General features: G+C 48.1%; 1 protein-coding gene across 6 annotated transcripts in view; it reads right to left on the bottom strand.

Annotated features, from left to right (window-relative positions):
• Nucleotides 1-1756: 1756 nt before the first annotated feature.
• The window catches only part of NRG2 (neuregulin 2), a 151141-nt gene continuing 126698 nt past the window's right edge, over nucleotides 1757-26199 (bottom strand). For 4 of the 6 annotated variants that reach the window (XM_079319492.1, XM_079319490.1, XM_079319494.1 and 1 more), the window contains 6 exons: nucleotides 21517-21593; nucleotides 9096-9198; nucleotides 8107-8230; nucleotides 6727-6854; nucleotides 4106-4330; nucleotides 1757-2746 (listed from right to left, as the gene is read on the bottom strand). In XM_079319492.1, the coding sequence (XP_079175618.1) occupies nucleotides 2086-2746; nucleotides 4106-4330; nucleotides 6727-6854; nucleotides 8107-8230; nucleotides 9096-9198; nucleotides 21517-21593 (1318 nt within the window). In that variant the 3' untranslated portion in view covers nucleotides 1757-2085. Of the gene's footprint in view, nucleotides 2747-4105; nucleotides 4331-6726; nucleotides 6855-8106; nucleotides 8231-9095; nucleotides 9199-21207; nucleotides 21267-21516; nucleotides 21594-26199 lie in introns of all 6 variants that reach the window. The other 2 variants (XM_079319495.1, XM_079319491.1) reach the window with 1 other exon arrangement.

Raw genomic sequence — 26199 nt, forward strand, 5'->3', positions numbered from 1 at the left:
CAGTGTTCAGGAAACAAAGCAATGGGCCTAAAATAGTAAATGAGGCAAAGGGCCCAAATTAAAAATTAGTAAATCCAGTCAATACAAGAAGACAAATTTTTGCTTTGCGAGGGACCAAACACTGGCAGAGGTTACCCAAAGAAGTTGTGGTACTGCCATCCCTGAAGATACTCAAACCCTGACTGGGCACAGGCCTGGGCAGCTGACTCTGGGTGAGCTGGTGGAGCAGGAAATGTGGAAGAAGTCTCTTCCAACCTCAACTAGTTTGTGATTCTGTGTATGGTGCCTGTCACCGCTCCCCATTTGCCCCAAAAAGGGCCTGAGATTAATGCAGCCCACAGATTGTTATTTCTTATTTTATTTATAATATAAAAAATGTTCAAGTGTTAAACAGTCAAGAGTTCTGACATTCAGACAATCCAGAGCAAACTTTGACAATCATCTTATGACAAATTAGCAGAGTTTTCTATCTGACCCCATCATGGGTGAGGAATAGAGGGTTTAGTTACTTTATTGCTAATAGTTAAATGAAATAATACACTGTCAATTGTTGTATTATCTTCTCAGTCACAGCTTCACCATGCATCCAATCTACAGTATCTGAAATGCAAAGGACATGCAGAAGTAAAAATATAAAAAGAAAAAAGTCAGGCTACAATGTAAACAGGTTTGCTGCAGAGAACTGAGGAGAGGGGGCACTTCCACGGGGGATGCTCTGCCGCCTGGACACGCAGGACTGTCTCTTTGCGCCACAGAGCCGATGGCCAGAGCTGCTCCGAGTTTGGGGACGCGACGTCCGTCATCGATGGCAGGACGTGACGGTGACAACTGTCTTTACAATGCGTGGCACGGCCGTACGGGAGAATCCGCAGGCTGGGCTGGCCCTGCCCGCCCGAGGCAGGGCTGTGAGCGCAGCCAAAGCGCTCGGGGTCCGGCTGGCAGCACGGCCTGGCTCCGCGTCCAGGGTGACACGCGGCCCTGCGCGCCATGGGACCCCTTGGTGTCCCCAGCACCCCGGCCAGGGTGTCACGCAGGACACCGCAGCCCCAGCAGCCCCACAGCGCCGTGGCCAGCGCCGCGCGGCCGGGGGACACCGCGGCCAGCACGGGCACCGCGGCTGAGCGGAGCCGCCGCGCAGGGCCAGGCCAGGGCGCTCAGCGACCCGGATTCAAGGGGACGTGACAGGTGTGACCCACCGTGGTGACAGGGGTGTCTGCCTGGCTTCACTACAAACCCGTGCCACCCCCACTCCAGACCCACCGGTGAGATGGCCAAAGGTTGACAGCTATATTGTAAGGGCTGCTGCTGCTGCTGCGTGATTTCATTTTCTCTTCCTACCTGTGTGGCAAAAGAAACGTTATTTCTGCATTTCAGCACAGTGCTGTTGGGTTTCTTTTCCTCCTGATTTAAGCGAAAATACAAGTAGTTTACAGGGCAAGACAGATCCTCGTTAGACATGATAATGGAAATGCTCCCACTCATGTCCTTAATGTGTGTTTAAACAATACTTTAAAGAATAAGATCATTAATAGCAGGGTACGGGACAAAGTGGCAAGGCTGCTTTCTTCCAACAGAACAGCACCCTTGTGACAGGTTTTCTCCAACAAAAATCTATGACTTTAAAAATGCTACTGAAACAGAATCCTCGGCATGAATCCCAGCACTAGCATACAGCAAAAGGCACCACGAAAGTTTTGTTTTCTATTTTTAAGTAGTCAAAAATTGGCCCACTTTTTTTTTTTAACTTTATTGTTTGTTTTCTTTTCTTCTTCTTTTTTTTTTTTTTTTTAAACTTTTTTTTTCTCGGAAGCTGTAAATCAAGACATTACATATAAATAGAGATTCCCTATAAAAAAGTCACTGTCGTTAGCTATTATAAGACAACTTCGCTAAAATGAAAATAAAACATTTTTTATTCGTTATATTTTTTTTGTTCGCTTTTTTTTTCCCCCTCTTTTATATAAAATAAAAATATTTAATTTTTTTTCCTTTTTTTGTTTTGTTTTGTTCTGTTTCGTTTTGTTCTGCGTGGTTTCTCCCGCCTCGCCTCGGCCTCCTCCACGCGGGTGCCGGCGCGCGAGGCGCCTAGAGAGAGTCGGGGTCCGCTTTGGGCGCCACGTGCGCCAGGCTGCCGCGGCCGCCGTCGCCGTGCGCGCCGTGCCCGCGGCACGAGTAGTGAGTCCGGCCGTCGCCCGGCCGGTGCGGCGGTGGCGGCGACTCGGCGTGCGCCGCCTCATTGTTCTGAGTGCTTAGGAACGGGGTGCTCTCGGCCACCAGCTCCTCGTCAGACTCGCTGTAAGAGGCGCTGCTCAAGGAGAAGGAGTCCCGGACGGCTCTGGCTCTGTGAGGGATGTGCCCGTTCAGTTTGGATTTTTTCCACCGCCTGTTGCTGCTGGCTGTTTTCTTTGGCTGCTCTAGCGCTGTGACGTACTCCTGCGTCGTCTCGTACTCGTCGTCCTCTGTGATGCGGAAGGGGCTGGAGGGCAGGCTCCCCATGCTGTCGTTTAGGTAGGTCTTCCTTTGGTAGTAGCTGTCGTACCTCTGCGTGTCCTGGAAGGGGAGCTGGTAGCGCCGCAGGAGGGGCTGCTGCTCCTCCACGCGGAAGCTGATGGGGGCCGCCGGCGGCAGGGACACGGCGTGCGCCGAGTTCGGGGAGGTGATCTCGAAGGTGGGCACCTGCGTGGTCATCGAGTAGTGGAAGTCAACGGGCGACAGGCGTGCTGGTGTGGTCAGGGCCGACACGTACCTGGAAGAGAACAGCTCTGTTTGGACACCGAGCGACCCCGAAAACCACCAGCTCTGCTGAACACCCGGCCCAGGGACCCATGAGGCCTCCAGTGAACCTGCTCGTGGAGGATCTCCTGAGGAATCAGATGGAGGGACCTTGCCCTGCCGTGCCAAGGGAGGATGAGCTGCTGGCTTCAATGGGCAGCATGTGCTGAGCATCCCCTAAACTGCTTCTCCCAAGGAACTTGGTGCACAATTCCTGCTCTGCATTGCTACAAGCCCTGCAGCATCTCCCAGCAGGCTGAGTCATGGCTTCACTGCCTCTCATCTGCCTGACAGCTGCTTTCTGTTCCCTCCGGAGCTGCCAGGCTTGTCTCGGAGGAAGGTCCCTGGAATTCCCTCTCCCTGCTCAGGCCGCAGATGGGGAAACCCTGAGCACTGTGTTCTCTGACTTAGTACAAATCTTGTGTCTCAAAAATCCATCTACCACTTTCATCTACTCTAGTGACAACATCAATGTGGTCACTCAGGGCTGGTCTAGCCCCTCTCCAAACAGCCCTTCCTTCAGCACCATCTCTAAGGAGCAGATCTTATTTACTCTTGATATTTTCAGTGGTGTCTCCACCCAATCCCACTTGCCCAGGCTCTCTCACTCATCCAGGGCCTTTTTACCCTTGTGTTTTGGTATGAGATCTCCATAGGAGCTGGGCCAGTCTGCCTGAATGGACCTGGGACAGGAAAGAGAGCAGGAGATGCCGCTCTGCCCCATGGACAAGATCCACTGCCTTGAAGGGTAACTGCCAAAGAGGGGCCATGTGGCCACCAAGAGTCACTCATGGCTACCTGCAAATAGCTGGAGCAGGGGTGGAGATGTGCCTCTGCTCCATGAGGAACCAGACTGGGAAGAGGACAACTGTTAGTGCTGCTGGTGGTGTCTCAGCTCTGTAGTTGTGTTCCTTGAAAGCAGGTCCTACCGAGTCCTGTCCCTGTGCCCACATGTAGCAGCCTCTCACCTGGCCATCCAGGACTGTGCTCACCTTTCCCCCAAGCACCTGAAGGTCACACCCTGCTTGGCAGCCCACCAAGGTGCCAAAGGTGTTCTCCCACCCAGTTTTTCTCTACCCCTTGCTGACTGCAGCCAGGCACATTCTGCTCCTGTCATCCCTGTGCCCCAAACCTACATTGCCACGAGGGTGCAGAGCTGACTGCTGCCATGACCAGAGCGGCCTCCTGGGGGAATTGGCTTCCTCTGGCAGGACCAGGACTGGAGTTTCTCCAATTCCACCACGGCACCGCCGCTCTAGGGCCGGCAAAGGCAAACGTTTCTGGGCTGGGCACAGAGGCACGGCTTGTGGTGGCACCGAGAGCAGGGTCTGACCTCTCACTGTGGGGCGAGTCCCGCAGGGAATCCACCGAGTCGCGGTACTGCGTCGTGGGCCTCCGCTGGTCCTCGATGCAGAAGGTGGCCCCGCGGCGAGCCCGCGCCTCCACGCACGCGGGGCTGTTGCATTTACTGGTTCCCACCGAGGACAACATGATCCCAGACTGGGAGTCTGAAGTCAGGCTCTCTGTTCGCTCCAAGCTCCAGGTGTGGCTTTCGTGTCTGTGGAGCAAAGCCCATGTGGACAGTGAGCAAGGAATCCCCACCCAGCTCTTCTCCAAGGACACGGGCACTGCTCGTGCTGGGCTCTGCACCTCTGCACTGGTGTCCCCTTCCTCTCTCTCCCTCATTAAGATACATCAGGGATGTTCAGATCCCAAATTCTTTGATTTGCCTTTCTTTGGCTCCTTCTTGGAGATGCCATTAGAGGACAAAGAAAGTAAACCAGTGCAATAGCAGGTGTTTATCCCACCACAGAATAAATGACTGGGAGCAGGATGGGACAGCCTCTGGAGGGAGGCCAGGGCAATTCTGCTTTGTGCTTGCAAAGTGTTCTGGGTGTGGAACAACACATTGGCTATGCCAAGGCAAGTCAGCCAAGTTCCTTCAAATGTGTCACCTGCGCTGCCAAGTGACAGCCCCTTTGGAATCACTACCAGAGAGGAGCCAGGAGAAGCCACTCAAAATTAGCAGAGTGAAGTCTACCAAAGATTTTGGCAGCAAAACCCTTTCAGGGTGCTAGACAAAGACCATGTGCTGAGCAGCTGGAGCCCCACCAGCCCCAGTCTCGGTGTAAGGAGGACATCCCACAAGGACTCACCAGGGATGCACAGGGCCACCTGCACACTGGGGTCCCACCAGTGCCACAGCCATCACACTGCAGAAATCCATGAGAGCAACCCCTCTGAACTCCCAAACTGCACCAGATGGAGCTGTGTGGGTGGAAGATTTTGGGTGGGAGTTTACAGAGGAGAGCAGCCCTCATTAAGATTTCCAAGAACTTGTTAATTATTGATGGCTCCAGGCACATGCTCATTTATAACTTCAAACAGCGTCCTCATTAGAGGCGCTGATGGAGTAAAATGGAGCCTGATTATGCCAGTAGTTTGCCTCTGGCATGACTTCAAGAAGCACCTGCTTACTGCACTTGACTCAGGGAAATGAGGTGGCAGGTAGCCAGGACCAGAGGCTACCTAAGGTAGGTTCCTCCCTACAGCTGCCATGAGCTAATGCTGCTCTCCAGACACATCTTTGTGTCTTCAGAAGGTGCCCAGGGTTGGCCCAGGCCTTTGAAGTGAGCATGGAAGGCCAGCAAGGTGCAGCTCTGCAGGTACAGGAGCCACTGTGCACCTGGCACAAGATTGCACACACCAAGCCAGAGCTGGGCTGAAGAGTATGAATGCAAAAAACCCTGGCAAATGTATCCTCTAGCTCATGAGGAGTGGGATTTCCCTAGAGAAAGGAGTCATTCCCAGCCCAACAAGTCATTCCTGGCTCCCTCTCTACTTGCTGGAGGTATGGCCAGAGGAATCTGGGGAGGAATTCACCTGAAAATCCAATTTCAACATCTGAAGTTGATCTTGCCCCTTGTAACTGAGAGTACTTGCTCAACCCTGAGGAATGCCTGGACACCAAGGAAACCTGCCTGGAGCCATCTGTGAACTTCAGCTGAAAACCAGCTGCATTCCTGGATGAATGGAGACAACCCCATCAGGCTAATGAAGGACATGAGGAAGGCATGTATCAAATATAAGTGATTTCCAAGGAAAACCCCTGTCACTGGAAGAAGCACAAGAGCTGTCTAAGAGGAGGAACTGGAACTCAAACTCAAAACTTTCTTTAGAGCATTTAAAAGACTTTTCTGGACATCATAAATATAGGGAGGCCCATCTGCAATTTAAATGTTCTCAAAAACCTTGAGAAGATTCAGGTTCCAAGCCATGGTGTTATTCCCCCAATGGTTATTTTGAAATGGAAACAGAAAGTGTGTCTCACCCTTTGTCACAAAGCATTACTGGTACTTTCCTGCTAGACCGAGTTTTCCAAAAAGCTTTAGAATGACTTCCAGTGAAAGAGGAGCCACCACTTGAGGCTGAGGTTGATAAATTTCACAGGAACATTTTCCTTCTGATCAAAACCTGTGAGTGACTTCCAAGTCATACCTTGACTCTGAGGAACCAATTAAAACATTTGGGGATATTTTATGTACCTTGTCTCCCACAAGGCAAATACATTCTAAATATGAAACCCACAGCCTGCGTGTGCTTAATGAAGTAGTTCAGATGTCCACTGTGGCTGCAAACAAAACCTTTCCTACACACATTCTCCCATCTGGTTCTGTGCAAAGCATGGAAGCACAGGTTCATTTCCTCCTGTTTTCCAGCTGTGTCAGTGCTGCAGGATCATGCTGGCACCTCCCTGCAGGTCAAGAACACACTTTTCCACACCTCTCACTAACCAGCTGTGCCTGTAAAGTCCTGCAGTGTAGACATCGCCTGTATGCCAGAGCCAAACATGAAGTGAAAGCAGAAAAGGGAGGTGAAAGGAAAATCCTAGAATCTCACAGCATCCTACAGCAAAGAGCAGGAGAAAGGTCCAGAGAAAATGGTATACATCACCTCTGGCTGGATGTTGGAGTGGCTGTGGAGCAGTGATGAGATGGGGAGCAGGAGTGACTTCCCGAAAAGGTTGTCTCTGTTTCCCTTCGGATCACGTGCTCGGTGGCAGAAACATTCTTAGAAATATACTGCAAGATAGGGAGAACCACACAGATCAGCCACCAGTCTGTGAATGCTGCCAAGGAAAAAATTAGCCTGATTATTTCTGGTGAAATCAGGTGAGGAGTGAGTGAGGCCAGAAGCTTCCCACCCCATGGGAAGGGACAGGGAGGGTGGAGGCTTTTCTCTGCCCCTTCACAGGGATTGCAGAAGAGTTTGGAGAGCCAAGGGATTTCCCAGAGGACAGTGGTACCATATGTAGCTGCTGAGCAGAGACACATCTCTGCCCACAGCTGGTTACACCTGACCAAGTACCAGCAAAAAGAGAAATCTGTCAGAGATGTGAGTCCTACAGAAACACCAGATGTGATCCAAATATTTATTCTGAGATATTCCTTCATCTAACAACCAGCCCTGCTTCTCACAGGGGCACTAAGCTCTCTGAGAGTCAGTACTATGGGGGTGGGGGCTGTGGTTCTTAGAATTCCCTTTCTCCCTTCCTTCATGCTTGGGATCCAGCCTAGATAAATTTTAATATCCTAAGACTGACCCAACAGAGCTCGCAGCTGATTTATTGGACTCATTTCTAACAGTATTTTTTTTTTTTTTTTGTCTCTGCCTCCCTTTTCCCTTTTTCTGACCCTTTTCAAGGCCTTGGTCCACCAAGGCAGTTAAGCCCATTGATGGCCCTATTGAGTTCATGGGGTTTGATGGGAATCTTGTGCCACTGAAGTCACAAGAGGGGCTGAACTTCCCTGTGGATGCTGTCCTAAAGACACTTAGATTATTCTCATTGGTGTGACAGTGGCATCCCACCAGGACTTGCCACCTTGCCCAGGACAGAAGCCCAGGCATGGGCAGGTGGGCTGATGGACAGCTGACCACATCATCATGATGTGTTTCACCACGGTGGCTGTGGCCATTGCTGCAGTGATCCCATCTGTCATCCTGCAAAGTGGGACTTGACAGGACAGATAATAAACAGGAAACATTGGGAACATCTCTCCTAGTGGAAATCAGGGTCACACTTGATTAATCAAAACAAATTGACTATCTCAAATGCCTGAATCTCATCCTGCACTTCAAAGCAAAATCACATTTCCACTCAGATGTTGATTTTGGAAATGTTTCTATGCAGAATCTTTCTTTTTGCTCGAGTTTGTTTGTGCTTTACTCCTCACACACAAGCACACAGGTGTGTAAGGATACACATCCACGTCAAACCCCTGGCAGCAAACAGCCCCTCAGGAGCATGCAGGGAGATGAGGCAAAGGCTCTTACATCAGCCATTTGGATTTCCTCAGGATCCAAACGTGGATGGCTTGGCCCGTTCGCAAGGCTCCGGTTCTGATGAGCAGGACACATGTTCTGCCGCAAGTGGTTGTGCATTTGTTTTCTTTGTTTCCTTTAGGACAGAAAAAATCTGTTAGGAACACTGCTGTCTGCCCCCAGAGACTAAAGAGAAGGCAAGTCTTGGACATGTGAATGTTCCAGAGGTGTTTGCACAAAGTTGCAAACAACACGAAACGAGGCATTAGACACTTAACGCGTCCTACTGCTTTTCCAAGCAAAAGGTCAACTTTTCTTCTCATGGACAATTTGGGAAGCTGGGTCCAGGGTCCCATTTCCAAGACAAGGCCCATCACAATGTAGCAGAGCCAGCTGGCAGTGGAGGAGAAAAGTGGGGAGAAGGAAACGGGGAAGTGAGTCCAGACTTGGCCTTGGTGACAAAGCACTTGTCCTGTCCTGCAAGAAGGACCAAGGGGAAAGCCATGGTGGGACATGTGCCCCACAAGAGCCACTGAGTCCCAGGGGCACCCTCAGCTGAGGTGCAGGCTGACTGGGGAGAAAAGTGCTGTCCAGGCAGGGAAGGTGGACCATAAAAGAGGTTCCAATCCTGTTCCATTAGGATTGCTCTGAAAGTCCCTGCAATGTGCATAGCTGAGCCCATGGGCCCTGCACAACGGCCCAGTGTGCTTCTGCTGGCAGAAGCTGAGCTGCTGCCTTGGGGGCCAGGTTTTCCCTGTAACACAGCATCACCTGGCTGGGCAAAGTGATGCTGTTTCAGGGGACAAGCAAATGGTGCCAGGAAAACATCCTATTCAGACACAATCTGGTAGACAGCTTCACTGGCCTCCTGCAGGAGGGCTTCCTGGGAGTACTACAGCACATCATCTCCCAAAAATAGCATTTGGGTGAAAAGCATGGAAGTGAACACTGCCACTCACTAACCTGTGGCCAGTTCTTGCCTGTCAGCCCCCCATACTCACTTGGTTTTACAGTAAGCTACCACACAGACGATGCCCACCACAAGCAAGGCAACACAGATTCCCGTGATGGTTAAAACCCTCTTCTGGTAGAGCTCCTCTGCTTCTGCAAATGGAGAGAAAGGAACCAGTTACTGCTGGGCTCCAGCAGCAGGGCTGTGTCTGGCTGCACAGGAGCCAGCACTGCATGGGGGTGAGACAGGACAGGGCTCGGGCAGACCTCCTGCAATGCACTGCCTGCCTAATGGCAGCCCACACTGAGCCCAGCTGCTCCAACCCTCCTCACCCCTCAAATGACTCTTTTTGTCTCCCTGCACCTTTGCCCTCTCTCCCTTAGTGGCTCACCCCTTCTGCACTCACCCTTCTTTGCTGCACCCTCCCTTCTTTTCCCACAGTGACTAATAAAAAGCTTCACACTCTCCTCTCCCTTCCAGCAGATGCTCCCTTTCTGGTGCCTAGATCACCTAGCACTGGAGCATCCCCACTCCCCCAGAGCACACATGCCCTGTATCTCTGATCCCAGGCTCTGCTCTGTCCCCTGTATCCCTGATCCCAGGCTCTGCTCTGCCCGGCTCAGGATGCCTCTGCCAGCACCTGCATGTCCTGGAGCAGGGCGGTGTGGGAGAACCCCCCAGCAACAAGCCCCAAAGCATGTAGGTGCTGAAAGGGACATCCTGGAACAGTCAAAAAGCAGCATGAGGATGGAGAAGTGATAGCGTGTCAGGCAAAGAAAAGGGAGTGGAGTGATTGAAGTACAGGAACCAGCTATGGATTTTTCATGAAACCCTAGGATTCATGCCATGGCATCAGGTAGCTCAGAGGCACACACCAAATGCAAGCAGCTTGCTGCTGCCTCTCTCAAACACCATCAAGGGCTGCCTTTCAAACCAGAAGAGCCAGTCATTTGCATCAAAACCCAGACCATGCTGGAAGTGAGGTGACTGATTCCCACCAACCAAAGCTCCCAGGAAATGCCTGGGTCTTGTCTGCACTGCACCTAGGCAGCAACACCATGGCAAGGACACCTCTTCCTCTGTGGCTATACCAGAGCAGATGTGACATCCAGCAACCTCCACCAAGAGGCAATTTGGTTCTCCAGCTGGATGACTGAGAGAAGGATTCAGTGCAGAGCTGCATGAGTGTTTCAGTTCAGCAGCTATGAACAAAGTGCTCATGCTCCCACACTATGTGTTAGTGTTAAAGTTATAGGGGTTTGTGCCTTCTTTAATATTCATTGAATTTATTTTTCCATCTAGGTTAGGCAATAAAATTCATGCCATGCTCAGTGTGCTTCACCACACCACTCAAAATACCTTGAACAGATCATGTGATACCTCCTGTGCCACCAAACACTCAAATACAAAACTAGAATGGAAACAGGTCAGGTCCCACAAACCCCTGGGATTAGCCTTTAGCAAAAAAAAAAAATTGAGTGGGAAGCAATTAAATATTCCAGACAACTGGAATAGACAACAGTTTCAGCTTGCATTCTAAGTTGAAAAAAGCATTTTTGGAGAAAAAAGAAAAAGGTGCTAGAAAAACTGGATACCTCTTTCTAAACTCTCAAAATGGGAATGGAGAAAGGTTTGGTAAACAATGGCTGGCAAGAAAGATAACCCTGGCATGAAGAAGCAAAATATAATAAACAAAGCCTTATTGTGTTTTTTTGGGGTTTTTTTCCCTGCAAGGAAGCAGGTGGAGCTGGAATGGGAGAAGAGCCCACTCTGGAGTGAAACTCCTTCAGTGACGTTTCCTTCATGTGGGTGTCTTATTCCAGGCATCAGCAACCATGGCAGACAGGTTTTCTTACTCTGGCACATCTTTGGGACCTGGATTACAATGTACAGCTCTCCTTCAGACAGGAGTTGCAGAGATTTTATATGAATTAGGAAAAACCAGCTGGGATCACATCCTGGTTATGAATGGCACTGGGCAAGAATTTTGCTGCTACCCAGCAAAAACTACTTTAACAACAACAAAAAGAAAAAGCTAGGAGGTCCAATTTTCAGCATGGACTCATCCATCAAGCTAATTTTTCCAAAATCTTTTCAATAGAAAAGCTTTTTGGTACAAAAGACTTTTCTTCCCTAAGCATAAATCATTCCCTTTGAATGAGGAGGAAGAAAGAGCAAAGACATTAAAACTAGGCAGGAGGTGGGGGGAGGTGTTTACCTTTTTTGTTGTTTATTTGGGGGTTTTTGTTTGTTTCTTTGTCTGGGTTTTTACCTATAACAGAACAAAACTCTTTGGCCAAGGCTCAAATGCCAGCCTTTGTTCTGGTGATCAGTATGGAACTGACTGTGGTGTGTCTGACTGTCCTGAACCTCCACCTGAACTGCACAGGGGATGTTTCAGTTCATCAGAAATGCAGATTTGGCCTCTCTGTCTCGAGCTGACAGCTCTGCTACACGAAGCAGTGAAGTGTGAGGCCGTGCATCACTGCTGCAAACTAAAAATTGAATGATCTGCTGATAGTAATTTAGCTTGGCTCCCACCATCTCATTAAAGCTGATGCTCAGTAGCATCTTAACGTTGCACAAAACCATCTCAACAACAACAACAACAAAAAGGAAATAAGAGAGTGCACGCTGCAATCTGCATTTGAACAGGTAAATCCCAGAGCAGGACTGGTCCATTTGTGTCTCTACACTCTACAAACACCAAATCCTCATCAGCAGCATCACTTTTACAGCAGCAAACACTATGAACAAACCATGTGGTGCCACACAGAGCCACAGTCCAGCCATGGTGTCACAGCAACACATGACAGGGACAGACAAATGACAGAGGAGAGACACTGCAGACTGGGAACAGGATGTGTGCTGTGATGACATTGAGAATGGATGAGGAAAAGGACAAAAGGTCAACAAAAAAGGGATGTCAAAAATCCTCAATTTTTAAGTTTGCTCAAGTGTATTTGCATTAGCAGCACCACTTTCTCTGAAGCACCCTATTAAAATTAAAATGAATTTTATAAATAAACACATCTATTAAAATTCACATGTTTTCTGCATCAGGGGGATGCACACCAGTCCTGGGGGATCAGGTATGCAAAAACTAAAGGAGATACATTTCTGCAGCTTCAGTTAGTAAATATCCCTCCACTTCAGGGACCTCAGGAGGCAACTCAGGATCCACAGCTGAAAGCCTGGTGTCCCCATACCTCCAGCAAAGGGGATTGAAGCATCTTCATGTGAAGACCTGCTCTGGTTGACACTGCCAGGCTAATGTTTTTGATTTAAGTGATCAGCCATAAAATCATCACAGAATCCTTGAATGGTTTGGGGTGGAAGGGACCTTAAAGCTCCTCTTTCCCATCCACTATCCCAGGCTGCCCAATCTCTCTGCTCCCTCCTGACCAGCCCTCCCTGCTCTTGGCTTGTGCACTGCAGGGAAAACTGGCCTCCAGGATTAGATTTCCCAAGCTTATTCAAGGGATAACTTGATATATATCTAAAACCAGACTGAGGAGAATGGAAAGAAAATAATATAATTATGAGCAACTGGGCAGGAGCAGGTAAATGGCCAAAGGGGATATTTTATATTTAACTTACTGCAGTGTTTCCCAAGCCTGCCACTGGGGTGCTCAGCATTACACCCTCCATTATTATGGGTAACCACTGACTGCTCTGGGATAATTTTCTAGACTAACTTGACTTGTGCCATCTTCCTTGGAACAATTTCATCCTCCTCAAGAACCAAAACGAGCTGCTAAATTTCGGGAGGAGGAATGGCAAAGCTCATCCTGACCCTTTGCAGGATCTGCCGGAGGTGAGTGTGGGATGGCAATTTCTACAACAGCCCTGATATTTCTAGAACTTGTCTTCCCATTCCTGGAATGCCTGCCCATTCCCAAGCAGTGCCTGCTGGCAACCTTTGGGATGGACACAGGAATCCAGGTTTTCAGTTAAATACACAAAAGCATGCTGAATGGAGATGTATGGCAATTGTAACATCCCAGTCATGCCACACACACCACACTGCTGCTCGGAACAAAGAAAAAAGTGCTGCTAAAAATACACGTGCATTTTTCTAGGTTTACGTTTAGAATTTGTGATTTGCTTTGTTTTGGTTGTTGTTTTGTTTTGTTTTGTTTTGTTTTGTTTTTTTCAATCCAAACATCTATCTTGGTGCCAGAGAAGAGAACAGAACAGCTGATTTTTTAATCATCCCATTAAAGCCATAAATATAATGTTGGAAGCTCTTAATGGCTTCTGATTAATAAATGAATGGTTGTTCCATACCCTTTAATTCAAATCCAAGATGCTCTGCCAATGCAGAAAGAAGACAAGGAAGAGAAAGAGAAAAAGAAAAACAGGTCTGTCAGAGAACTCTAAAATACAAACACACACACTGTGCAGTTACAGCAGGTTAGCATTGGTAGGCTCAGCAGCACTCACACAGAGACACTGTACACTTCAGAGCATTTCAAACCCCCACCACAGCTCACATGTTATGCAAAGGAAGACCCAAACAAATTGCAGTGGAAGTTAATTATGAATTCTTTCAGTTAATTATGAATTCTTTTGAGATGAGCCATGTTTGTTAGTACCTGATATGGAATTCACTGTTTAGGCAGGGAAAAAAAAAAAAAAAGAAAAAAAGAAATAGGAAAGGTACACTTGTTCTGAAACAACTCCTGACAGGTCAAAACACATAGAGACTGCATGAGCCTGGTAAAAACCATTCATCCTCTTTGCACAGGGCAAATCTGCCCTGGCTGGTGCCCACGCCCTGGTGTGCCTGGGGCTGTGCTCCAGAGGGGAGTGCTGGGCACAGGGCACAGGGCACAGGGCACAGGGCACAGGCTGTGGGGGCTCCTGCTGGGCCTGGGGCTTGCCCACAGCCCTGGCACAGAGCCCCCCATCCTATCCCATCCCATCCCCTGCCCTGCCAGCCCTGCCCTGCACCACGGGCACTGCGAGGGGCGAGGTGCCAGGCAATGCATCTGAAATGCAAATTGCACTGGAAGCTGCCCTGCAGCCTGTGGCCTTCCAAACTGCACTCCTGCCGTGCCTCTGCATTGCTTTAGTGTGCTGCAGAAAGCACAAACCAGAGCATTGTGCTTTCAGATTCATATTCAGCACAAGTAAGATTGCAGCTCACCTTGCAGAGACTGCTAAGCACAGGAGTTTATCCAATGAATCAACAGTGTCAAACAGGGATCCTGAACTTTAATAATTTTCCTGGTACAGACCTCACCTAAAGACAGCTTTTCTTACATAAACATGAAAGTTCTCCATACTTACCACCATACTCAAAAGTGAGCTCTGCTGCTCCCAATCACCATACACACAAGATTATTTGCAGATTGGAGATGTCCAGATTTATTTAATTATATATTTTCCATAGGAACTGCTTTTTGCTGCACAGAAATACTGCTTTTCTTTTGCAGTGCTGTTCAAAATTTAGGTGGGGGGGAATTAGCACTAATTGTCACAGAACATGGAGACACGAGTTCTAAAGCAGGTTCTTCTCTTCAAACCAGTGCTGATGTTTGGGGGGGTTTGTAGGGGGAAGGTGGGTTTTTTAAAGACTTTGGATAATTTTAAGGCCACAAAACCTGGCTGCTCTCTGCTTCACTTCTCACATTTGTGTAAAAGGAACAGCAAATTCTACAGAGAATTTCACAGTAATTTTGGACACGTGGCAGTGACATGGACATCATGTGGTGGGCAGCAGAGAACTGGACAGAACATATTCACCCTAAACCACCTGGTTATCACATCCATCCCTGACCTATTCCTACCACTGCACACACCTGTTTCCCCTGACACTGACAAATACATGTAGAGACAGCTCAAATTTCATCCATAAATATAAATCTAAGCTGTTGGTCCATCTGCATACACACTTCTCTCCTTGTTCCAGGGTTTTCTGCAACATCTGCAGCTACAAATGGATGCAATTCAAAAGATTCTCATATTTGCACACTCAGAGGTGCCTGTGAGAACAGAGGTGATGGGCAGACCTGAGAAGCTCAATCCCTCTCATATCAGAACTGCTGCTTCTTTTGGCTCCTCAGCTGGCTGGGAAACCTGTGCCAGTGTCTCATTACCATCACAGGGAAGAATTCCTTGCTAATATCCAATCTAAACCTGCTCTCTGTCAGTTTGAAGCCATTCCCCCTTGTTTTGTCACCCCAAGCCCTCTAAATCTCTCCATATTTCTTGTTCTCTCCAGCTTCAACAGGACAAGCTCCATTGGAAGCAATTTATCCAGAGGCTACCAGGCAAATAAACTGGAGTGAGACAGCCCTGAGCTGGCAGCTGCAGGCTGAGGAAAGGGGCACAGCATTTTTCTCATAACCTTCATCATCATCATCCTTCTGTCTGCACATCCTCCCTGGTCAGGGCAAGGGGCACCCCTGAACTGCTGTGGCACTCCCCAGGCAAACTGCACTGGGGACATGAGGGGTTTTTTGGAAAATCTCATTCCAAATGTGCCTCCTGAATCTTTCTGAAAATGCTTTTTCTCAGCATCAGACAAAATATGAAGTTCTTCACTAACTTCATCTGCAGTGACTATGATGTATCGTAGTTATTTTAAAAGATGAACAGACAAAAACATTTAATTTAATGTATTCCTGTAACACCTCAAGCAAGATGATTCTCACTGAACTGTAGATTTATAGGATGATTAAAAAGGATAAAAGCCTTAGCAAACAGCTGTGAAAACTGTGGCTCTGCTCACTTGGCCTTCAGACTGCCCAAGAACGTCAATAAGATGTTTAGTTACTGCACATTATTCCCTCAAAATACGCTCCCTGGGACACAGAGCATGCTCCAAGGCAAGAAACAAAGTGGAGAATTGACATCTGAGGACTAGCAAGATAATAAATTGATGATAATTTTGTTGCAGATCAATCGTATTGACAGGAGCAGCACTTGCAGGACTCTGATTCAGGTTTTTTCCCAGGGTATACAGGGAGCAATGCAAGACAGGGGTCACCATGGGGACAGGACACTGTGCCTGTGTTAAGAGCTGGGTGACACATGGGACCTCCAAGAACAGAAAGTTTGTAAATGTTCCACAAACTCCACAGCCATTCACCTCCTCCAGTACTGCAGCAATAAAACAAATTCATTTGGCATCAAGAGTCCAAGCACATAACAACAGAGTATTCAAAATCTGCTGTGGATGAGCATGCAATTAGCTTTAGGAGATGCCAAGGGTAACCTGTGCTGTGTCCTGGGGAGAGGGATAACCCTGCCATGCCAAACCACCAACACCCTGTAATTACCCAGCCACAGCAGAGCACAGGCAGCACCCTGCAATTCAGTGGTCAGCAGTTACTCTGTCACTCAATGGAAGCTGCAGAATGTCTGTGGAATTTAAAATGCTGCTAAAGATTGGTTTGGGGGTCAGATGAGTGAGAGGTGAAAGAGGAAGCAGAAATTTACATAAAATGAAGAAGTAATCTTTCACATATTGTTTCTGTATTGCAGTCACAGCAGGTAGGAAGCCACTGCTGAATAAGTGAGGTGAACAGAGAAGGTAAAACTCAGCTCTAGACTCTCCCAGATGAGCTTGAAGTGGAGCATTTATCCCTCTGCTCACAAGGACACTTCACCTCAGCACAGGAGGCAGGTTCCTGAGACCACCCACCAGAAGGGTCAGTTCTGCCAGTCAGGGTGGTGACCAACACACCCCTGGCCACAGCCTGGAGACTGCTGGGGGAAAGGACCATCTTCCAGGAAAACAAGAAGCCTCTCACCCAATGAACCCACACTGCTCCACGACAGGGGTGGGAACAGGCTGAAGACAAAGCTGCTCTCCCAAGGGACACCTGAAAATCCTGCTCTCTTTCCAGTAGGAAGGCTCCAACTGCAAATTAAAATTCAATTTGTGAAGAAACCAAGAATTAAATATGGGGTAAAAATGGATAATATGCTAGATGACATTGCATATGAATGTCAGCTCTGTTCTAGGGTGTTTACAGGCAGGCTACAGCCTGCAATTTTAATTCGATCACAAAGTAGAAAATGAAAATGTTTCACTAACCAAGATGAATGGTATGACATTTGTCCTCCAGATTGGTGATGATTATTTGTGGAGATGAATAAACAGCAAAGTTAAGATGAAGTTTCAGTTTCCACAGGCAAGGGGGAAGCATAAATATAAAACTTTATCCCAATTTTCTAAATTGTTCCATAAATCACAAGTGGAAAGAATCCAAATGTGCAGACTTAGAAAACATATAAATGTTCCTGCTGACCACGTTTAACTTCCAGGATCTCAGCTGCACAACGACTGAAAGAGCTGCCAACATGTTTTACAAAACCTTTACAACCATCCAGCCCAAAGCCTGGCAAGTAAATCTCCAGGAGGATTTAACAAAGACCTGAAAAGTTGTTTGTAGAAGAGAGAAGACAGAGGTGGATCTTGATCCAGTGTAGAACAATGAAATACAGGTGGCCAGCACAGCTTTGAGAAAAGAGTTTCTTAGTATTATTTTGGACATGGTTCTTCTGGGAAGAGCTGGAAGCCACAGCTGTGCCTGTGGAGCTGGACCAGGAGCTCTGCACTGGGTGAGCCTCCAGCACCCAGCAGAAGCTCTCAGAAAGAACTCCTGACCCTTTTGGATACTGCTGCACTCTTCACACAGGTGCACCAGAAGAGAGGAAAATCTGGCTGCAGATGAAGGCTAAACAGCCCATGGGTACCACTGCTGTGGATTCATTCTGGCTGTGGAGCCAGAGTTTGAGCTGTTCTGCTCTCACTAATGCAGGGACAGAGACACCTGTGGCTCTGCAGGTACCTGTGCCACAGGAGCCATCTGACAGCAGCTCCCACCAGTTTGTCTGTGGAGACAGAGTCATGAGCACCTTGATGTGAAAAATGTTTTAGTAAGAAGATTTCATGACTCATCAGCTATGGGAATAACTCTCTCTGTTCTCATCTGCCAGGGCATTCCTCAGTTTCACACAGCAATTGCAATCACTGTCCCCTCTGTTCACTGCCACTAATTCTCTGCAGTTTAAATTTCAACTGATTTAAACATTGCTTTAATGTCCCTTTATAAGGTTTTCTTCTCTCAGGTTAATTGAAGCCTAAACAAAATTATCTCCTAACCTTGATCCATCAGCCTTATGTGTGGACAGAGTTGGGACAGACTGGGGGATCTCTGAGCTACTTCACTAATACAATTCCTAATAAGTTTCTCTGCACCAATCTGATAGAAAACAGCAACAGTGTGAGTGTGACATGAGGGGAAAAACCCCATCTGTAAAAAACCCCATTTTCTCTTCATTTTCAAGTAGTGGTGCCGATATCCAGAAGGGCTGGCAGTAGGGACCTGCTCATATGGTTGGAACAGCAACATAAAGAAATAGCACATGTGAGAAAAGCTACCTAAATACACCTAATTTTCATCTTAATGGCTGCAGTGGTCTAGCAGGTGTTTTGGGCAGTCAGAGCAAAACAAATCTCCAGATCTCCCTGTCAAAGAGACAAAGACAGCCTGAACTCCTGGAGAACATGGGGAGCTTTACCTGAGCAAAATGTGAATAAGGGATTAAACCAGGTAGGAAGCTGCTCCCAAAAGGAGGACACACAACACCTGGCACAATGCTGGACCATCTCCATCTGTGGCCCAAATTCAGTAAAATATCTGTCATATCTTTTCAGAACAACACCTTCGATTTAGCTCACTCTGCAGAGACTCCCACTCAGCCCTGGGATATACCTACTAAAACTCATTGTCATATTTAATATTAATATTAAAGAATCAGGAGGATCCAATCTAGGCCTGAAAACCTGAAATACCCCAAATACATTCAAAACAACACCAATATAGGTGTCCTTATTTAAGTAGCTGTCAAATGCTGGCAGTGTTCTAAAACATGAATCAGGACAGAGCTATTTTATTTCTAGTGGAAATGCCTGAACCTCATTTTTAATCTGTTTCAGTTTTTGACCTGTCAAAGCCCATATGGGATGAAGCATTGAGTGAATTATGGAACATCAGCAACTTCTACTGTGCCCTAATTATTGATCAAAGTAGAAGGCAAGCATTTGCAGGGTCCACACTTGAGTGAAATGCTTCTCCTACTCAGAAAAACAGCAAGTTCAATGCAAGCTTTTCTTCAGTGCTGCTGCTATCTGTATTACCCAACTGTGACCTGAAAGTGAAAACAGCTCTAAACACATATGAATCATCTTCTTGTATGAATTTTATCCAAGTTCAGACAGGTAGCCTGGATTGTTAATCTGTTTTTACCTTACTATGCTGTGGTTAAAGCAGACTTGAGGTAAGGAAATGTACATGTGTCAGTTTTAAAGTTGGCATTGTTCCTCCAACACGTGAATAAAATTAAAACAAATCTCAGTCCCATAAAAAGCTGGATTCTGCAAGCTGGGGGGAAAAAAACCACATGCCATTTACTCCTGCCATTAATGCTCTCAAAAAAGCATTTTCCTGACATAAAACTCATTTTCACCCGTTTTGGTTTTGCAGCATGGCAGCAATAATGTTTAAGCCTGTTGGGCACCACCTCGTGAAATGTGCTTAAATCAGCTCCATGGGGTGAGCATCCCACTGCTGGCTGCAGCCAGGGCCCTGACACCCAGGGCTTCCAAGAGGGAAGGAAACCCTTCAGCATCAGGTGAAAGATCAAAATAGAACATTTGGGGTTGTCATTTTAAAAACAGCTTGCTTGGATATTGGAGTCTGGCAGGATAAATCAATGGAGGTTTCAACTTCAGAAGCCAATTTGGAACAAAAGGCAATGTAAAAACATTGAGCTGTCCCCAGGGCCCCACTAAGTCCATTTGCATCTTGTTCTGTATGCTCCATGCAAGGGAGTGTAATTCCAGCACTTGCCAGCTATTAGCACGTGCTAATGAGACTCCTGCAATTGCCAGTTCAGGATGAGGACTGCAGGATTCCTCACAGAGCAGTGGGAAAAGGGTTCTGGCAATCAAGGAGCCATCTTGAAGAGGAGTTTCTCCTCTGGTTACCACTAATTAAAGCCTCTTTCTTGGCTCTTTTTAAAAAGCCTCTTTTTAAACCCACCATTTGTGGTGGGTCCAAGCAGCCAGCCTGGAGGCAGGATGGGTTTCAGGGACAGGCACAGAAGGGTCACAGGGACGGTCACAGGTTTCCTTTCAGGTCAGTCCTTACCCTGACCAGGAGCCCACTGATGCTGGGACACTGACTGAATAATGACCCAGAAAAATTATCCACCTTGACCACCATGAGCCAGTTATATCTGTAAGTGAGACCTGTATGAACTGGAAACTAGAAACTGGGAAGCACTAAGTGCAAAGGCTTTAGGGTATTTACACCCACTGAATGCTTTAAAGATGGGTCACTGTAGGCTGAATCCCATAGGCTGTCCAACCACCTCGGAGGGACAGGAACAGCTCTGGGTCCAGGAGGGACATGGTCTGATGTCCATTTGGCAGCTTTATCCTGTATCCTGCACGGCAGTGAGGTTTGGAAGCCCTGAGGCAGTGGCAGCCACCAGTGTGACCTCTGTGCCACAGCTGTAAAGTGATTTCATTACAGTCACACCCTGGCTGTGATCTCCACCTTTGATTCAAGGAGACTCACATCCCCCTGGAAGGAGTGGTGGGAAAATGCCCAAACTCTGCCCTGCACAGCACAGGGAAAATGCCCAAATCCTGCCCTGCACAGGCAAATATTCAAATACTGCCCAGCACAGGAAAAATCCCCAAATCCTGCCTTGCCCTGCACAGGGAAAATCCCCAAATTCTGCCCTGCATAGTAGAGGGAAAATGCCCAAATGCTGCCCTGCCCAGCACAGTCCGTGCCAGCATAGCAATGCTGGCAGCCCCAGCTCCACACACAGCACAGGCTCACCTCATACAGCACACCCACCACATAAACTCAGGCCTCGTTTGCATTTTGCCTGAAAAGGGCAAAGCAACACCCAGCTGAGTCAGAAATGAAAGCAGAGCCCCTTCTAATAAACGGGGAGGTGAGGAGCCCCAGTTCTGCTCTTGCACACATCACAGCTCCTCTTGGGACCAAGCAGAGCTGGGAGTGCACAAGATGGGAAGAGGGCTCTTGGAGAACAGAAGAACCTGCTTTAAGGACATGACACAGAGCTACAACAACAAGGAGAGAGAGAAGTAGAAAGAGACATACTGGAGAAGCTGACCATTGCGAAATGCTGACACCGGTCTCCTGTGAATTCGATCGGACACCTACCGGAAGAGAGAAAACCAGAAAGAGAGAAACAAGATAGCAAAATGACACCCAAACAGGCTGAAGTGAGGCCCCTGCTGATCCCTTCCACGGCTCCTGTCTGCTGCTTTCAGCCTTCACCCTTACCTGCAGCCCTAAGCCCTACCCAAAGCTGACACCAAGAGCCATCCCTGACTAGACCACTCTACATCCACCGCTGTGCCCGGGAGGTTTTAAGTAGTGTGGTGCATTTTTTGTCTTCAAACATACTTTGCCCAGGATCTGGCATGTACAATCGCAAAGGCAGTTTCTCCAAACATCTCTGTCCGAAGAATCCATTTGGACATCTGGAGGGGAAAAGGGGAGAAATCACAGAACATGTCTGGCAGATGTCAACAGTTTTTGAGGCTAAGGTCAGAAATAAAAAGTGCATCGTGATGAATGGAAAAAAATAAAGGCTTTACATGCGTATTTACTCTTTGTTTTAACCAGGCGCCTGCAACATCAATGTTCCAGCTCTGGTTTAGGTCTGGGTCTTCAAGCAGGCAGCCAAATCCCTCCTGCTCTGTCCTGCTCTGCCTGCCTCCTTCCTTCTCACCTGCTAGAAGCACCAGCTGGCAGGAAGACTGAGATGGGCTGGATGCTACTTTCAGAGACTCCATGGAGCTGCTCTGTAGATGGCAAGAGGCACCCAAAGCAGTGAGCAGCTGCTCAGGTGACAGCGAGCACTGGCTGTGGAAAGCATCTCCCCCTCTGACTCCAGAAGTACCCACGGGGTGATCAAGGGGTGGTTAGAGAGAAAGCACGTGCAGAGTCTCTGTGTTAACAGAGGAAGGGACAGAGAAGAAGGCTGAGCTGAAGGGGTGTCACATGCTGTCCAGTGTGAGGCTCTCTCAGGCTGTCCTGGCCTGGGTCACCCACTGGCTGAGATGTGCCAGCTCACAGGCACCAGCTGCACATTCACAATGCTCAGGGGGCAGGGAAGGTGCCCTGCAGCCAAAGGCCACCAGGCATTGCCACCAGCCCATGAGCAGCTGCCCAGAGCACTCCCCAGCTGAGCCAGGCTTGGGGAGCACAGGGCTTTGGGCAGGGGTGCAGCAGGAGCTGCAGAAGCACCCAGGGTGAGCAGCACCTGCAGCCTCTGCACTGCAGCTGCAGGCAAGCCTGGGAAGAGATGGGAGCCCAGCCTGCCGTGGTCAAACACTTCTCCTCCCTCCTTCACTTCACAGCTTTTCTTCTGGATATTCCTTGGATAGTCCTGCACAGCATTCTAGTTTTCTTGAAGTTCCAGCTCTTGTCTCCCTGTCCCACAGCTCCCTGCCTTCTCAGCAGACCTCTCTTTCCTCTGAGCTTAAGAGGGCTTTGCATCATTTTAACACCTGTTTTACAACGTTTTTTCTGCACCTGGTACACATCAAACCTTCCTCACTCTGAGATGCCACCCACAAGATCTCACTGTCCCACAGTGATCTGCAAGTGGTCAACAAGGAAGGGGCTGAAAGACACCTCAGTAATGGCCAAGACTGATGTCAGTGGCTCAGCTCCTGGCCAGGCCACTGCAAAGGACAGCAAGAAGTTGGAGCAGCCACAGCACAGTGCCAGGCAACTGCTCCCAACCTGTACATCTGCTGGGGTGGGGCAGGTCCAGGTCCAGGTCTAGGCTCCATGCAGAAAACCTTGATTTTTAGCAGTTGTTCTTCATCATGGACATACACTAATCTGGCTTTGGCACTTGATTTCTTGCTGGATTTCACTGCAGCTTGGGTGAGCCTGGGCTGTGCAAAAAAACCTGCTGCACCCTCACTGCCCAAGACCAAATGTGGGTCAGCACCTGGGGTTTTGGGATCTGGGCTCACACCTCCAAGTGTGTTGGGTTCTTTGTGCACCCCAAACTGCTTATGGAGAACTTTAGGGCATGAGGGTGCACTGAGCTCTCCAGTCACATACTTCAGTTTCTCAGTATCCAAATCACTTTTGAAACTGAACTCCCTGGTCAGGCAAATATCTTGGAAAAATTCGCACTTTTTTCTCATTCTTGGATATTCTTCTTGGGGCACAGGAAAGGGAGATGTCCCAGCCACACCAAGCCAGCTCCCAAGGAAAGCTCAGCCCAGGAGGTGACTGTCACACATGGGGCCTGTTGACCTTCTCTGCAATGAGTAGAGGAAGCTGGTGCTGGGAAGTGAGGAAAATGCCCCATTGTCAATCAAAAAGCACAAACCTGAGGCACTGGGTGGCACAGACTCACAAAGAAACAGCCCCAGGGAAGCAGTACTGGAGAAACCCCTCAGAGACTGGGGTTTGAGCAAGGAATCCAAAAGAGAAGGTTTCTTCCCAATCTTTTTTGAAGTTTATTCATCATCTCTGATAGAGTCAGGAACTTATCCAGAGTCTTCAAGGGAATCCAGTTTAGCTTGCAACGTGCCTTCCATCTGTCTGGGATCTGAGATTTCCTGGATGTTGTGAGCACACCAAAGGGGTTCAAGGGAGCTGCTGAATGAAGAAATTGTCCCACCCATCCCAAAAAAGGGATGTTTTTTCAGAAAGGAGCTAAAACTATCTCAGGTGCACATCTGCAAGAGGTCAGCCACGGCTGGAACTCCAGTGTGACCAAGGCTGCATGCCATCAAGGAAAGACTGAAAATAATGGGAGAACTGGCAGAAGGAAATAAAAGCCCAAAGAAAGGAATTGGTAAGAAGCAAAAAAGCAAAACAAAAAGGTGTAAAGGAAGCTTTGATGCCATGACAGCTGCCATACAGCCTATCTTCAGATCTCTGCAGTCAGGCAAGCGTGGGTGGGGAGAAGAGCTCTCAAGACAGAAGGCAGTAGACAACTTCCTTCTCTGTGTCTAGGACAGCTCAGGCTTTTCATCTTTAGTTACTCCATGATTCAGCACTGGGATAAGTGGCAAAAAAAAAGCCCCCCCTGAACAAGAGCACCTTCTGTCACCTCTCAAGTTTGTGTACCAGCTGTCAAGACAATGTGCCACCCCTGCATACCTGGCTTCTGCTTCCTCATAAGCAAGGCTGCAGGCAGAAGCAGTGACCAGAAGACCTCTGAGAGCATGCAGTACTTTCAGTTCCTTTTTATCAAAATCTGTCTCTAACTTCTAGGCTGCTGAAGATGATTTATTATTTATTACTGTGGCCCCAGATGTGACTTCAGAAAAAGAAATTTCCAGCGTGCTTGGCACATGGGTCTCCCAGTCTGGACAGGAAGAGTAGTGGAGATCATCCCTGCTGCATTAAAATCTGCTGCCTGTGGTGAGGACAGCTCTTCTGCAGGGAGGGATTCACCTGAAAGTTCAGGCTCAGTGAAGCTGAGAGCTGTCAGCTGCTCTTTGATCATGGCATCCTTCTTCCTGCATCTTTCACTCAAGAGGTTCTGGATGGCTGTCCCAGCAAAACCAAGTCTCTCCTTCTTTGGAAAACTCTTGCAGGGACTTCACAGGTGGTGAGCTTTCCTGCAAGTGTCACCTTTGGATTCACAGAAGCACAATGGGTCTCTCCCCAAAGGCCAAGGGAAGTGGACAAGAGTAGGAATGGGGAAGGACAATCTCTTGCAGACAGCACCTTGTCTCCTCTCTAGCCCGAGTGGAGACTCACAAAACTGCCCTTGCTTAATTCCATCTCTCTGTGTCTAATTGCTACCTCTGAAAATTACTTGCAAATGCCATTGATTAAAACCAGTCAGGGACTTTTCTGTCCAGATTCTGTTTTCTGTTATTGCTGGAAAATATCCCATTATTTTAGTTTTGACCTTAAGACTTTTTATTTTTTTTATAACCCCATTTTGAAAACATCTGCAAAATTCTGCTCTTGGGTTCAGGATGAATTGCAGTGAGATATTTACATGGTAACAAAAATGCAGTAAGATGATCAAATAATGCATCTCAAAAAGTACAAACCAAAATAGTTTGGATGATTCATTTCTATGATGTTTGCTGGGCACTTATTTCTGAAAGTTGAGGAACTTCAACATTTTGCCTGTATCAGGGCAGGGCAATAATTATTGTTAATTATTATTTGCTACTTTAAATTCATTGTGATAGTCTTCCTGCTGGAAGCAAAGCTTTTTCTGTCCAGTTGTTGCTCTAAATCTTGCAAGGGTAGGCACCTTTCATTTGCACCCCAGATCTTAATTAAAATATGCCAAATTCGGTAGGTCTCATAAATCAATTCATGCTATAGAAAAATGTGAATGAGCAGGTGCTTCAAAATGATGTGATAAAGACAAGCTGTAGCAGAAGGACACAATGCACTGAAGTAAGCAAATGGAAAAAAAATGTTTCAAGCAGGTTGTTTTTTTGTGGGAAGGGCTGAAAAAGAAGACAGTTCTGTCATTGTCCCCTGACCAATCCCAGATGATCAGGCTCTGCAGAGCAGCAAAAGGCTGGGCTCCACAAAATCACTGATGGGAGAAGAGAAAGCAACCAGAATGAAGGCAAAGGCCTTCTCCAGAGCAGCTAATCAAGGCATGTTTGCTGCAGAGGGGAGTCCAGAGCTCAGGGACACCCAGGCTGGGCTCAGGGATGGCAGCAGCGTGGCTGCAGGATCTGCACTGCTGCCTGACTGAGCTCTGCTGCCTGCACCGAACTCTGCTGCACTGAGCTCTGCTGCCTGACTGAGCTCTGCTGCCTGCACTGAGCTCTGCTGTCCCTGCACTGAGCTCTGCTGCCTGAGCTCTGCCCCTGCACTGAGCTCTGCTGCCTGCACCGAACTCTGCTGCACTGAGCTCTGCTGTCCCTGCACTGAGCTCTGCTGCCTGCACTGAGCTCTGCTGCCTGCACTGAGCTCTGCCCCTGCACTGAGCTCTGCTGTCCCTGCACTGAGCTCTGCTGCCTGCACTGAGCTCTGCTGTCCCTGCACTGAGCTCTGCTGTCCCTGCACTGAGCTCTGCTGCCTGACTGAGCTCTGCTGCCTGCACTGAGCTCTGCTGCCTGCATTGAGCTC

Source organism: Erithacus rubecula (assembly GCF_903797595.1).
Source record: "Erithacus rubecula genome assembly, chromosome: 16".
NCBI classification, from domain to species: Eukaryota; Metazoa; Chordata; class Aves; order Passeriformes; family Muscicapidae; genus Erithacus; species Erithacus rubecula.